Source organism: Numida meleagris, chromosome 1 (genome assembly GCF_002078875.1).
Source record: "Numida meleagris isolate 19003 breed g44 Domestic line chromosome 1, NumMel1.0, whole genome shotgun sequence".
Classification (NCBI taxonomy): domain Eukaryota; kingdom Metazoa; phylum Chordata; class Aves; order Galliformes; family Numididae; genus Numida; species Numida meleagris.
Window position 1 is genome coordinate 67,999,617 of NC_034409.1, and position 14,581 is coordinate 68,014,197.

General features: G+C 40.9%; 1 protein-coding gene across 1 annotated transcript in view; it reads left to right on the forward strand.

Annotated features, from left to right (window-relative positions):
* The window catches only part of GYS2 (glycogen synthase 2), a 44,564-nt gene extending 34,423 nt beyond the window's left edge, over positions 1-10,141 (forward strand). Inside the window, exons 12-18 of the mRNA XM_021391867.1 lie at positions 639-717; positions 1,366-1,479; positions 3,547-3,673; positions 5,509-5,604; positions 6,532-6,695; positions 7,789-7,869; positions 8,933-10,141. Of these exons, the coding sequence (XP_021247542.1) occupies positions 639-717; positions 1,366-1,479; positions 3,547-3,673; positions 5,509-5,604; positions 6,532-6,695; positions 7,789-7,869; positions 8,933-9,154 (883 nt within the window). The 3' untranslated portion in view covers positions 9,155-10,141. The remainder of the gene's footprint in view (positions 1-638; positions 718-1,365; positions 1,480-3,546; positions 3,674-5,508; positions 5,605-6,531; positions 6,696-7,788; positions 7,870-8,932) is intronic.

The window sequence follows — 14,581 nt, forward strand, 5'->3', positions numbered from 1 at the left end:
CTTACCCATGGTGGTTTGGTGCTTCTACTCTTTGTCTAAGAAATACTGGGATCTACAGAAAGGATATAGGAGAAGGATATGGGACCCTCTGTGCTGTACACGGGATACTTGTATGATAGGCAAATCACGGATGAAAATATTAAAGGCACTACCATCCCACCATGTAAAGGATCTTAAGAGATGTGGGGGATGTTTAAGTAATGGCGAGGTTTACTCACTGACAAAAACGAGCTACCTCCACTTTAAAAAGCACCAGAGAGAAATACGGGTTATTGAATTGGTCATATCCTTTCAAAAGACAGCTGATGTGAGCTGGAAATGAATCACCCAGAGCTGAGAGGTCTGGAACTTCAGCAAAAATAAAGTGTGACTGAAAAACAGAAAAAAAAATTCCTTGTGGAGTTTTTTGTAAGCTAATTGGAAGGATAGCAAGTTTATGGGAGAATAAAATGTAGAGAGTGTAGAAGGGCCAGGAAAACTAAGGAAATATTCAGGTTGACATCAGCAGACTTCAGATCAGACCTTGCTTATTTCTTTTTTTTTTTTTTTAAAAAAAACATCTTAAATATAAGCTCATAATTCTCAGAAGGACTGATAATAAATCATTTGGTAAACTAGGCTCTGTGTTGCCTCCGCAGAGGAGAAATTCCAGACTTGAACAAGATTCTTGACCGGGATGATATAACCATTATGAAAAGAGCCATCTTTTCAACTCAGGTCAGAAAGCATACTATTTATACAAACACCTACTGCATATGTTAAGCACGGCTGTGTACAAGGACTGTGTATGACATATGCATGCTTTGAAAAAAAAGTTTTTAACAAATGTACTTGTCACTGGTAACATTTAAAGATCATCTGTGATTGTTTTTGAGGAGAGTATGATGCAAAATAATTATCTTGGCAAATCCACAGATCTTCCCCCAGTCACATGCAGGGCACCAAATGTTGTCATTCTTTTCTCCTGCACAAAGTTCAAAGTCTTTGTACTGTTTCTGAAGCTTGGATTATTCCATTTTAATGAAATATGTAAATTCAATCCCTTAAGGAGAGATAAGGTCAATCCTCTACCGCTAAGAACAACTAAAAATAAAGGGTAGGCATTTCTTAAAGTTAGTGCAAACACATTTCTTTTGAGATAAACGAACCTGTGACAGCTTTTTTGGTCTCATTTGTGGCCTGAGCTCTACAGAAAACAGTGTTGTGTGACTCTAAGTTTCCTTTCATATCTTCAAATGAAAGAGTAAAAACCTATCCACATCAGCAGCGAAATCTCCTATTGTCTTCCACTAACCTCAGAAAATGGTAACAGGACTCTTTTCCGGTAGCTTTGCCTGGCTCAAGGATTGTCTTTTCTCTTTTAAGCGACACTGTCTGCCTCCAGTGACCACCCACAACATGATTGACGATGGCAATGATCCAATACTCAATACCATCCGACGTATTGGCCTTTTCAATAACCGAACAGACAGAGTAAAGGTACTTTCTGTTGTTTTTTCATTCTAGATATAAAATGGAATTAAAGAATCTTAATCTAGATCATTAGCATAGAAAGCATAGTCAGATTCTTGATAGACAGGCAATAATATACTACCGGAGTATTTCCTCCCTCTTGCTCCCTTCCCAGAAATAATAACTAGTCATTTCACAAACACCCTCAGTTTCTGTTTAATAAAATTATTTTCAAATTAGAAATCTAATGCTCAGCATTTGACTGCTTCCATTGCTGCCTTCTCTATGGAATGAGGAACCACTAAATCTACTCCTGTCATCTAGAAAGTGCCATAGATCATTTGTCCCTGGATAACAAACTCTGTAATAGATTCATTTTCTCAGAATTGGAGATCTGAAGTTTCAGCACAGGCATTCTTGGAGCGTTGGTTCCTGCACTGAGAACAGCACCCTGACACTCAATATTTGCTGTAAAAGTTAACCAGGACTCTGATCCTGAGCAGAAATCCTGTGGTTGTGCTTGTGTGAAAATGAACTGTTGAAGCTAAACTTATGTAAATAAATCCTTTCCTGTACTTCTATATCTGTCTTGCTAGATTACAGAAATTATTGGCTCCCACTTTCACAATTTTTTTCATCTGGCACTCTATTGCATTTTCTTTGTTAACTATGACTATCTCTTAACCTATTAATTCAAAGTAGAAGTTAACACTGCAGTTATTTCCTCTTCCAAACCTTCTCTTTGTAGTCAGATCCATAGAATCTCTGACAATGACTTATCACTTGTTCTCAGTATTTTCACTTTTAAACCCATGAGGATAACTGAAAAACTATTTTCTTCAGCATCCTAGTATACATACTTCTTCCTGGCTTAGCATACTCATATTTTCTACTAACTGTGTGTATCCAGTGAGCTCTGAGAACCCAATACGAACTACCTGTTTGAAGTAATTAGTAAGTAAATTGCATGTGACACTGCAAACACCTCCTCCTGCTTCTCAACAGACTTGACTGTATAGGTTGTACAAAACTAGCATTACAACAGGAAAATTACCTACTATACAAACAGTCTTAGCACCTCATGGGCTGAATGTCGTGGATAAAAATTCTGTAAACTTGAAAGGGAAAGTCATCTTGAGACTTGTATTACATGTCCATGAAGACACAGTTAGCATATGAAAAAGCTTCAGTGATGCCAATGAAAAATCTTACTTGATTTAGTGGGATCAAATAAGCTTGCATAATGAGCTTACAAGCCATTTACTGGTTGAATATATTCATGTGCTACTTTACCCAGCTGAGTAACATGACTAGATTATTAAGAAAAGATAAAGGCATATCCCTGACATGGAATAATGATTGGAGTATGTAAATGCAAGGAAGAAATGCCCAGAGAAGGTTTAACCCCTCCGTTATACTCTTTTCTCCCAGGGCTGATTGGGCAGGCTACACAGGGTGCTTCCCTGCTTGACGGTAGAATATGGGACAGTGACGCCAAACCCAGCAGAGTCATGCAAACAAATTAGCTTGGGTCCTCGAAGAGGGATATTAACCTAAGCTAATAAGCTTAGTCTTTCAGCAAGATTAGTTAGCCCAAGTCCAGAATTATGATGATGGCATTATAATGTGTCTGGTTTCAGCTATCCTCTGAGAACCGTAAGCATTCCTGTTTTTCAGTTGGATGCTCAAGAGTGCTGTATTCTTATGAGGCCTCCTCTGGAACAAAACATCCCAGTTCTCTATATTGTGGTACGACAGACCGAGAGAGCCAATTCAGTACTGCTAAATGTTACAGCCTTAGGCATAATCAGCAATGTGCGTGGTCCTTCTTGAGCAAGAAGAAGAAAGCCAAAGACCTGTTCAGAAAGTAGTGTTCATTATCAGTATTATTTCCAGGACAAGACTGCATACAGGCAGGTTACAAGAGAATGCATTTTAGTGTGGGAATTGCGTTAGATAGCAGGATGGACAAAGAAGGTATTGTCCAAGTGTGCAGAAGAAGACCAGAGTGAACAAATTGCTGAAGCTTACTGATAGTTGCAGTGCATTGATGATGGTTTTCTTTCACCTCTAATGTAACTTTTGAATATCTAGGTGATTGTGCATCCGGAGTTTCTTTCTTCGACAAGCCCATTGCTGCCCTTGGACTATGAAGAATTTGTTAGAGGTTGTCACTTGGGTGTATTTCCATCATACTATGAACCCTGGGGTTACACTCCAGGTAGGCAATATTTACATTTTAACAGATATCAAAAGATGAATACCCATTCTGCTGATGCAGAATAGATTTAATGCCAGTTTCTACTGGAGTGCTGAAAAAACTATTTTGACTCTGTTTCCTCTGCAGTGCAAAGGTCTTACTGCTGACAAAATTTGGGGGCCAGGTGGTATAAAATGGCATCTACTGACTGACAGCTACTCAAATTTGTCCCTGCGCTGGACCCTTTTCCATACTAACATGTAATCTTTCCATTTTCTGTGGCTTTAGAACAACAACAACAAAAAAAACATTTTTGAACTTAATTTTTAATTTGTGTAAAGGATTTTAAAAGATTTAGAGGAATGAGCATGTAAAAAAAAAAAGAACAGAGCAAGAATTCTGATGCTATCAGCAGACGTACTTCAGTGGATTTAATTCAAAATAGCAATTAAGTTTGATAGGTGTATGTAACACCATATCTAAGATATTTACCACAAATGCTTACATAAAGTACTAGATAATCTCACAGACTTAAAGGGAAATTTTCAAAGATACAGAGAGCATTTAGTTCCAGGCTCAAAAAAACTTACCCAGATTTACAAAAGGCCCTTAACACCTAATGAAATCAGTGCAAACTATAAACTTGAATGTCAATAAAGATCAAAGCCTAGGTTCCTGTTTTCTTTGGTATATCCTCTAAAATATCTTCTGTAATCTTGATACACATCTGAAAGTTTGGATGCTCCTCTGAAGTGAATTTGCTGTAAGCCAATGAATCAGAATAAAAGTTTTGCAAAGTTGATCATTCTCCAGAGCTATTTCTCTCCATATAAGAGAGCTGTCTAATTCCAAGACAACCTTTTTGCATTCCAGCACTTTCTCTTCCTGTTTTAGTCTCAGCTAAAGCATAAGGAAAATGTGAAAGCCAGGGACGATTTTGAAGTAAAACTTTAAAGTAACCTGACCAGAAAAGTTAGACTGCTACTTAGCAGTTTTGAGGAAAGCTGTGATTTACACTAGTTAAAAGAGTTATTTCTTTTACTAATGCAGAATAGATTCCCTTTGTTGATATACCCGTTTAATTCTCCCAGAAACAAAAAGTGTTGTTTTTTGGTGGATTTGTAGCTCTGTCATATCAACATCAACTTCGTTGTCATATGAATGAAGGCTGTGTAGATGCCTTTCAGCATTTCAAAGACTGGAGTATTTTACTTTATCTGTTTGCTGCTTTAGGTTAGACTTAAATTAATCAGCAGAAATTCTTTAAGCACGGTAAAAAGTTATTCTTACTCACAGCAGTGATAGAAATAACTACAAAAGAGTCATACATTTCATAATTTTATAAAGCTGATTCCACATCTACTTTGAAAGCAATCCAAACTTAACGTTTTCTTTCTTGTTACTATTAGGACCAGTTTACAAACACCTAATAACAACATACAATGTTTAACATACTCCTGCAATTAAGAGAATCAGTTTTGCAAATAGTAATGAGTCATCTAATGAACATTTGTGTACAACAGGCTTCAATTTGAAATCCGGACAGTCCAGGCCATATATCAGGATTCTCAGCACTAGAATCGTATAATGTTTTCAGTTTAGCTGCTGGAAAACACAAAAATATATTTGCAAAAACAGTATGAAATTTTCTCTTTAAAAATCCTTTTTTTTTTTCCATTTCTGTTTTCTTTTTCCCTAAGTCCACAACAAAACATTATAGTTTTCCCTTGACATTTTCAGAGCAGCTCTGGTTTTATGGGACCTTATGTCCACCTATTTCATTTTCTTTTTCTCTTGGGGTGAAACCATTCAAAACATATTGCCTTGAAACATTTTTTGTCTGTTTCTTTTGGCAGCTGAATGTACTGTGATGGGTATTCCCAGTGTGACCACAAACCTTTCTGGATTCGGCTGTTTCATGCAGGAACATGTTGCTGACCCAGCCGCTTATGGTAAAATATTTAATACCATTTTAAAATAGTGCCTCTGAATTAGGAAGCAAAAACCACAGCAACAATGCTTCAACTCCTCAATTTCATGCTTTCACTAGTGCAGTGCAGTTCAGTGGGAGAATACATTCAGAGCTCCAAAACTCTGGTGATGTTGAACAAGCTGTTGAAGCTTTGATATTTATCCGAACTTTTACCAGATTCTCTGTCTATTATCTTCCTTTAATCTTTTGTCTGCTCTGTTGTTTCAAACTCAGCCCTCTTCATCCCATGTCTAGAGTCTCTTAGCACATCCCTTCAATACCTCTGGTTACCCTGGAACACTTGGAGACCTTCAAAAGAAGCAGTGAAAATCTCCTTCTCTTTGAATAGTCCAAGAAGGATATGCTGGGACTTTGGGAACAGTGAAGCGTGCCCATATCAAACAAACAGTAAATTATCATGTGCACTAAAAAATAAGCCTGTGACAATAAAAGGAGCCTACCTACAGATAAGAATCTACTCATAAAACTAGGAAAATGGTCCCTGATTAAATTGTGGTGAGGAGGAGCGCAGCCAAATCCTTGTATGTCAAGACAATATTGAGAATGTGACCAAACTAAAACATCTTATTAAGCACCTTGGCTTGTCTGCACAATCAAACGGAAACGTCTCCACACTAGCCCCAATTATATCCTGACCTACTGGAAAGGATAAAGCCAGCTGCAGAATATATCTACACCTGCTTGGCTAGACATGTCTTTGCGAACCTTTAGAAAGGTTACAGGTAGAGAGATGGGTCATTTGGTCTACTCTGCAAAAACATAGATGTGGGCATTGACACAGCTTATGTAATGTTTGTAAGACTATGTGACAGACTGTGGAATGGAAATGTAAGAGGTCAGATCCCTCTTTCAACTCAGCTTATCTTCATGTTTTTGTATCCTTTAGGCATCTACATAGTTGACAGGAGGTTCCGCTCACCTGATGAATCATGCAACCAGCTGACTCAGTTCCTGTATGGATTTTGTCAGCAGTCCCGTCGCCAGAGGATCATCCAAAGAAACAGAACTGAGAGGCTCTCAGATCTGTTGGACTGGAGATACCTAGGCAGGGTGTGTGAAACTATTAATAGAGGTATTAAAAATTCCAGACGCTCTGTCTTCAGCATCATGCTACAGTGCAAGGAGGCATTCCTGTTCTGAAAGGCACCTGTCAGAGGTGCTAAAGACAAAGCCTGTCTTAATATTTCAGTGTAATGCTTCCGTTGTCCCATGGTAAGGATAGGCATAACTTAACTGAATAGGTTAGATCAGAAGCCACTCACAGTGAGCTCTACTCATACCAACATCGGTACAAAAAGCTTATGTCTCTGAGAACACTGGCAACTCTACAGTGAGTAAGATTTGTGCTCTGGAGTCATTCAGGAATCCTATCTGTTCTTCCTAAAATGCTGCTAGACCTTGTGGCTCATTGGCACTCCTGAACTAAATCTGTGCATCAAAGCAAAATAGTGTTTTTGATTTGATGTATAAAACACTCCAGTACCACCTACTAAGAAGATATTAGCAAAGCAACGTTCTTAAATCTGCAGGAGAAAAGAAGTGGATGGATGCACGTGTATCAGTTTTGTAACTATTTTGGATCTTGCTCTGTCTTGTTATCTGTGTGAGAATCTTTCTGTTTGTGTGACTCCCAGCACAGTGTAGGGCTGTGACACAAGCTATTTTTTTCAGTACAGGTGATGGAGACTAGTAGATTCATCAACTATTTTTGCCAAATCCTTTAGTGCCACTCCTCATCAAACTCATAAATATTTCTTCTTTGTAACCATTACACATTCTCCCTATGCAAGGATGAACCCAAAGTTTAAGTATATACACATGCATATTTAAAGAACTAAAATTCTCTGGATAAAAAAAGATGCTGTTATATGTTGACAGATAAATACCAGTCACTCTACACTGAACTACACCAACAGTCATGGGTGCTGGTTTCCATCTTGGTACACATTCTGCTTCAGTATGAAGTTCACTATTTCCCAGTAATACATTTTTACAGATATCGGCACCATTTGGATTCTCTCATGTTTGGCCTTTGTTCATCATCATCTTTGAGAAGATACTATGCTTTGTTCCTATTTTTTTTTCTTGCTTAAATCTACCCAAGACTTCCTTGACTTGTAAAGATTTCTCTTTTATGTTGCAGTATTACATGCATGCAAGACACTTGGCCCTCAGCAGAACATTCCCTGATAAATTTGAGATGGAACCATGTGCTCCACCAAAGGTAAAATCTCCTTTTAGAGATGAATTCATCTGCATTTTTGGTTACTTTACAGAGAGAAGGAAAAAGAATATGTGTGTGTGTGAGGGAGAGAGTCAATAAGGTTTTAATTAACTACAGGGAAGTTAACTCTCAGTTAAAACCTCTAGTTATAGACTCAAGCTTGAATCAGAACTTATAATGGTGTCATATGCAAACAGTAAGGGTACCATGTGCAATACAGAAACAGTTCTTCAAATGATCTAGAGTGACCTGGATGGGACTATGCCACTTGAGGCTAGCTAAGGATTCGGTCTTTGGAATTTCTATTAGAAGAGAGTCCCTAATTTTTCTTCCGATTAACCCCGTGGAGAAGTTCTGTACAAACTCAACTATAGAAGAGGAGTTGGGAAAGTATATCTAGGGAAAAAAAGACACAAAATATTGCATTCATCTAAACAGGGTATGTGAGGAGAAGGCCGTGAGTGTAGTTTCAAGGCATCAGTTTAAAGGCGCACTTTCAGTCACTTCACGTACAGGGCATATTAGCATCAGTTTTAAAAGGGATTCTGCTCAAATCCAGTCTAAATTCCATGCTATTTGAACCAAACTTCCAGACACCACCAGAGCAACTCATACTTTGAAATGAGAGTGAGAAAGGAGGCTTAGGCCACAACTCCTTGTTTGGCTCTAGTTCTGCAGATGTCATTATAACTAGAAAACTGTTCAAACTTCAGACAAATTCTGAATTCAGCACATTCTGACTACAGAACTCAGAAGAATTTAATGTAATGGTGAGGGTTTTAACACTCAGTAAGGATGGTCATATTTTGCAAGAAACAATGCTGGAAAGGAAGCCTATCTTTTACGACACTAGCTAAAGATCACTGACATACAAGCACTTACTGGCAGAGCAGGACTGAAGGGATCTGTATTCAAGGGAGTTTATTTTTGGAGTGCAAAGCAAGGCTCACTTACATCCATTACCAATGGTTTGCCTTGTAGCACTGACAGCCTTAAATTGCTGTACACAATCAAATGAGGAACACTGTGGTAATTTATATGCATTTGCTTCTCTCTCTGCCAGACGGAAGGTTTCAGATACCCCAGACCTTCATCAGTGCCACCATCACCTTCTGTCTCTCAGCATTCCAGCCCTCACCATAGCGAAGGTGAAGATGAAGATGAGGATGAAAGATACGATGAGGATGAGGAAGCTGAAAGGGATAGGCAAAATATCAAGTCTCCATTTTCACTTGGAGTATTGCCACAAGGAAAGAAGAAGCAGCATGGAGAGTACAGGAATTGAATGTGTTGCTCTCCACCCAGGCAGGGTCCCTCCATGTATTTAAGTTTCTCCTGTAGGCATTGCAAGCTTTGTATTAAGGACAGTATGTTATAATTTAGGAGAATCTTAAATGACACTTGAGCAACACTGTTGGGAAGCCTAATATTACTTCACCTTAAAAGTAGTTTAAATGACATTTCTTCTGTGCTCCTTGGAGGAGGAAGAATTTTCTCAAGCTTAGTAAACTTAGAGAATGTAACGGTCTCCCTAAGCTTATATAAAGTGTAGATCACACGTTCGTCTGCATAATCATCTGTACTAATCTTAGTTCATGCCAATAGCTCCACTATGGTTGTTCCAAATGAATTCTTCCTTCATTTATGTCCCTCATTTTCTCCTCCCAAACTAACATAATCTTTAAGCTAGAGCGCAGAAAATATAGAGAAAAAGAGTTTTACACTGGAAAAATCTTTTCAGAGGTAAAAAACTGAGAAGAAAATGGTCTTTATTTTTCCTTATGCTGTTTATCTTATTGTAAACTTGCATCATTTAAAACATTTTTTACAGCACATGGAAGTGTCTTCGTTCAATGATAAAACACACTGTGGAACAATATAAAGTCTTATGCAGTGGGCATTTGAATTTTAGATACAAATGAAGTTATCTTCTGGAAGTCCTTTAGACCCACAATAAACAGCAGACCATTTATTTTCTGATTCCTCTGGTACGACTCTTTAATTGTTTTCATTATGTCTAACATTAAGTTTGTTAACAAACCAGGTCAGGGAGAAAATGAATGTGACTTGTCTAAAGAGAATAAAAAAATTACCTTAATTAACAGCTTCCCATACAGTCAAACTTACATGCCACAGAGCAATTCAAAGTGGTGTAGTTTTAGTTCTTCCAGTTGCCCACTGGTTCGTGCTCTATTTCAATTGTGTGGAAGAGACCTGTCAATGGTTTCCCAGCCATTTTGGTCCAGTTCTCTGACTAATGGCGCGGGGGGACCCATGGACCCATGCCCTGGGAGAAGAGGAAGGGGGAAAGGGGGAAAGGAAGTGAGATGGGCCTAAAAACGGAACACCGGCAACGATCTGAGTATAAAGAAACTAAATATGATACTAAATATGATACTATTTACTAACTATGATATTGCAATGCGAGATAACACAATATAAGACAATATAACTGGAATTGAAGCTAATAAAGCAAATAAAATGAGAGCAGGAGTGTCCAAACCCAAAGCCCTTACTCTAATGCTGAAGGCGAGATGCCTAGGGAGCACACACACACTGCAGAGACAAGCAGTAACAGAAAAGGGGCTGTCTCGTGACTTGCAAAACACTTCTATCTTTCCCTCTGAACGGAAAACAGAAATGGAACTGTGAAAGTCTTCTGGGATGGGTAGCTCTTCTTCTCTCCTGTGAACCAGGTATACCCCGTACTATTGATGACCCATGGAACTGGAGCATTAACTCTTTAACTCCTAGTGCTCTACGTGTTATGATGTGGAATGCCAATAACAAAAATCATAAACTCATGACACTCCACATCACTAAGTCATGCTTAATATATGCATACAAACAATAATTAACATGCATTACACACACACACATATATGTATATACATGGAATTACTGACTGCACTTCCCCAGCATCAAATTCCCTTGAGGTACACATTGAACATCCCCATCTTTCTGCATTATCCACCTTGTGGACCCAGGTCCCTGAGCAAAAACAGTTCCACAGAGAGGTTTGCCCTTTCCAGAAGCTGGAAAGACCCAAACCGCTTTTTCCGGCGTGCTCTTTACATGTACTATTACACGGACCTTATCTCCCTCTACGTTATGTAGGGAGCTGGATTCGGCAGGACCATCACGATTGATAGATCCTCGAGTGTTGACCAACCAGGTGGCTTCTGCCAAATGCTTCTCCCAGTGCTTAAATGTTCCACCATCCATTGCTTTCGACATAGTTTTTAACAATCCACTGTATTGTTCAATTTTACCAGAAGCTGGTGCACGATAGGGGATATGATAAATCCACTCAATGCCACGATCTTTGGCCCAAGTATTTACAGGAAAATTTTTGAAATGAGTTCTGTTATGCAACTCAGTTCTTTCTGGAGTGCCACATCGCCACAGGACTTGTTTCTCGGGACCTAATATGGTGTTTTGGGTGGTAGCATGGGGTACTGCATATGTTTTGAGCCACCCAGTGGTTGCCTCCACCATGGTAAGCACGTAACGCTTACCATCGTGGCTTCATGGCAAGGTGATATAATCAGCCTGCCACGCCTCCCCATATTTATACTTTTGCCATTGCCCTTCCCCCCAGAGAGGTTTCATCCTCTTGGCTTGTTTAATTGCAGTGCATGTTTCACAGTCAGGAATAATCTGTGCAGTAGTGTCCATAGTTAAGTCCACCCCTTGGTCTCTAGCCCACTTGTACATTGTGTGTCTTTCTTGATGGCCCATGGTTTCATGGGCCCACCAAGCTAGAAATAATTCACCCTTGTGTTGCCAGTCCAGGTCTATTTGAGCCACCTCAATTTTGGCAGCTGGATTTGCCTGTTGGTTATTTTGTTGTACTTCAGTAGCCCGACTCTTGGGCACATGAGCATCTACATGACGCACTGTTACAACCGTATTATTTATTCGGGCAGCAATGTCTTTCCACAGTTCAGCAGCCCAAATAGTTTTACCCCTTCGTTGCCAGTTATTTTGTTCCCACTGCTGTAACCACCCCCATAAGGCATTTGCCACCATCTATGAGTCAGTCTAAAGATAAAGCATTGGCCACCTCTCCCGTTCGGCAACATTTACGGCCAGCTGGACAGCCTTTACCTCTGCAAATTGGCTCGATTCTCCTTTTCCTTTGGTGGCCTCTGCAACTTGTCGTGTAGGGCTCCACACAGCAGATTTCCATCTGCAATGCTTCCCCATAGTACGACATGATCCATCTGTGAACAGGGCAAATTTCTTTTCATTTCCTGGTAAATCATTGTATGGTGGGGCTTCTTTAGCACGCAATACATCTTCTCCTGGTGATGTTCCAAGCTTTTTACCATCACGCCAGTCTATGATCACTTCTAAGATTCCTGGATGACCAAGGTTCCCCTTTCAAGCTCACTGTGCAGTCAATGCAACCCGCTTACTCCAAGTGGCATCAGTGGAGGAAACCTTTCCCTTAAATATCCAGTTGCGCAGCAGCAGTCGAGGTGCTAGAAGGAGCTGCATTTCAGTACCGATTACTTCGGAAGCAGCTCAAACTCCCCTCATATGCAGCTAAGATCTCCTTCTCAGTTGGAGTGTAGCACCCTTTGGAACCCCTGTACGCTTGACTCCAGAATCCAAGGGTTCGGCCTTGGGTCTCTCCCGAGGCTCTTTGCCACAGACTCCAAGTGGGACCTTTCTCTCCAGCAGCAGTGTAGAGGATGTTCTTTACATCCTGTCCCATCCGTACTGGCCCCAGGGCTGTGGCACAGGCTATCTCCTGTTTAATTTGCTCAAAAGCCTACTGCTGCTCAGGGCAGCAGTGTAAAATGATTCTTCTTCCATGTCGCCTGATGAAGCAGGCTTACAATGAGGCTATAGTTTAGAACATGCATTCTCCAAAAGCCCACTACGCCAAAGAAAAGATAGTGTCTCTTTCTTAGTAGTGGGTGGAGGCATAGTGGCAATTTTGTTGACCATATCTGTTGCGATAAGACAATGCCCGTCTTGCCACTTTATACCTAGGAACTGAAGTTCCTGTGCAGATCCTTTCACTTTGTTTCACTTAATAACAAATTGAGTTTGCAGATGATGAGCAGTAAAAGAACAGGGGCCGTCTCATGACTTGCAAAACACTTGTATCTTTCCCTCCAAATGGAAAACAGAAACAGAACTGTGAAAGTCTTCTGGGATGTGTAGTTTGTCTTCTCTCCTGATAACCAGGTACCCAGAAATACCAACACTCCATGAAACTGCAGCACTAACTCTTTAACTCCCAGTGCACTGCATGATGATATGATGTGGAATACCAATAACAACAATCATAAAACCATGGCAGAGATGCTAATTTTGCCAATGGGGCCAATGAACTTCAAGTAGACACAGATCGAGCAGACCAAACCGCGGGTGTCATCGTTTGGTCTCCCAGCTTTAATTTATGTATTTTTAAAACTCCAGCTGCTTGGGCAATGGCTTACGTTTTACAGAACTCAGTTTTAGTAACCCATTGGAAGCTGTGACTGGGAAATGCCCCCATAAGACATCACAGATGGCTCTTTCCATGCAGTGCTTGGTAGATGCGCAGGAAAATTACACTGGAAAGCAGGCTCTCAGCTGAGCTTTTTACTGAGGCGCTAATGCATGTACTGTAATGCTTTGTAACTACATTATATCTGGAACATTTTTTTCCCCTGTACTTTCAGTGCCAAATTATAAACCCACTTGAAAGCTGGAAAGCATGAAAGCATGAAAGTTGAAAGCGTGAAATCTCACATCTTCACGGGAACACTTGCAATGACCTGCGTAGACGTTGCCCAACCTGGAGCTGCCTGATGAGGTACAGCTCCCCCTGTCGGTGTGGGCATGGGTGCCAGCACAGTGCCAAAGGCCTCCCCCCGAGGGCAGTGTGGCCCACAGACAAATCACAATCCTCCTATCCATGGGATCCCTTCTTTTCCCTTATTTTTTCACCAGCCCTGGTACCTTCTGCCTCCTTCCTTCCTGCTCCCTTTGCCTTCCTCCCCAGGGCCCTTCCTACTCCCTTTAATCCTCATTTCTCTTGCCTGCTTTCCCCCGGCCTCCTTTCCCCTCTCCCTGCATCCGGACACCTTTGCTCCTCTGCTGCCTTGCCCTGCCCTGCAGCTCTCTGTCGTGGCGGCAGAGCTCAACTGGACAGCCCCTGCCCTCCCACCCCCTGGCTGAGGGACACAAGGCTTTTCTCCTTCACTAACACCAACTATCTGGAGACTAAATCACGTCAAATAAGTCTTGATAAGGACCAGCCAACCGGGGGCCAACAGTTGCAAGCCCTGTTATGATTGGAGAGCCAAGGCTTGGAGCTGGAGGCAGACCTGCGGTTTGGTTGCTCTGCACGGGGGAGAAAATCCCCCAGAGACAGCCCTGGGGTTTCACATCTCTTGGGAGGAACCTGGAGGTCCCAGAGGGCTGGCCAGCAGAGCTGGAGTGTGGGGAAAGCCCCTAGGACTGCCTCCTGCAGCCTAAGAATGACAGAATCATGGCATCATTAAAGTTGGAGAAGACCTCCAAGATCATCGAGTCCAACTATCAGAGAGAAAGATGAACTTTTATTGAATAAACCCTCTTGCTCTACATGCCTGGGGCTGCGTGCCTTGGCCACAGTGACCTGGTGGGGCCCATGGGAAGATGTGGCCAAGGCCCTGGTGATTGGTGTGAAACCTCGATGCCAAGCACACGAGATGTGGGGCATGGAGTG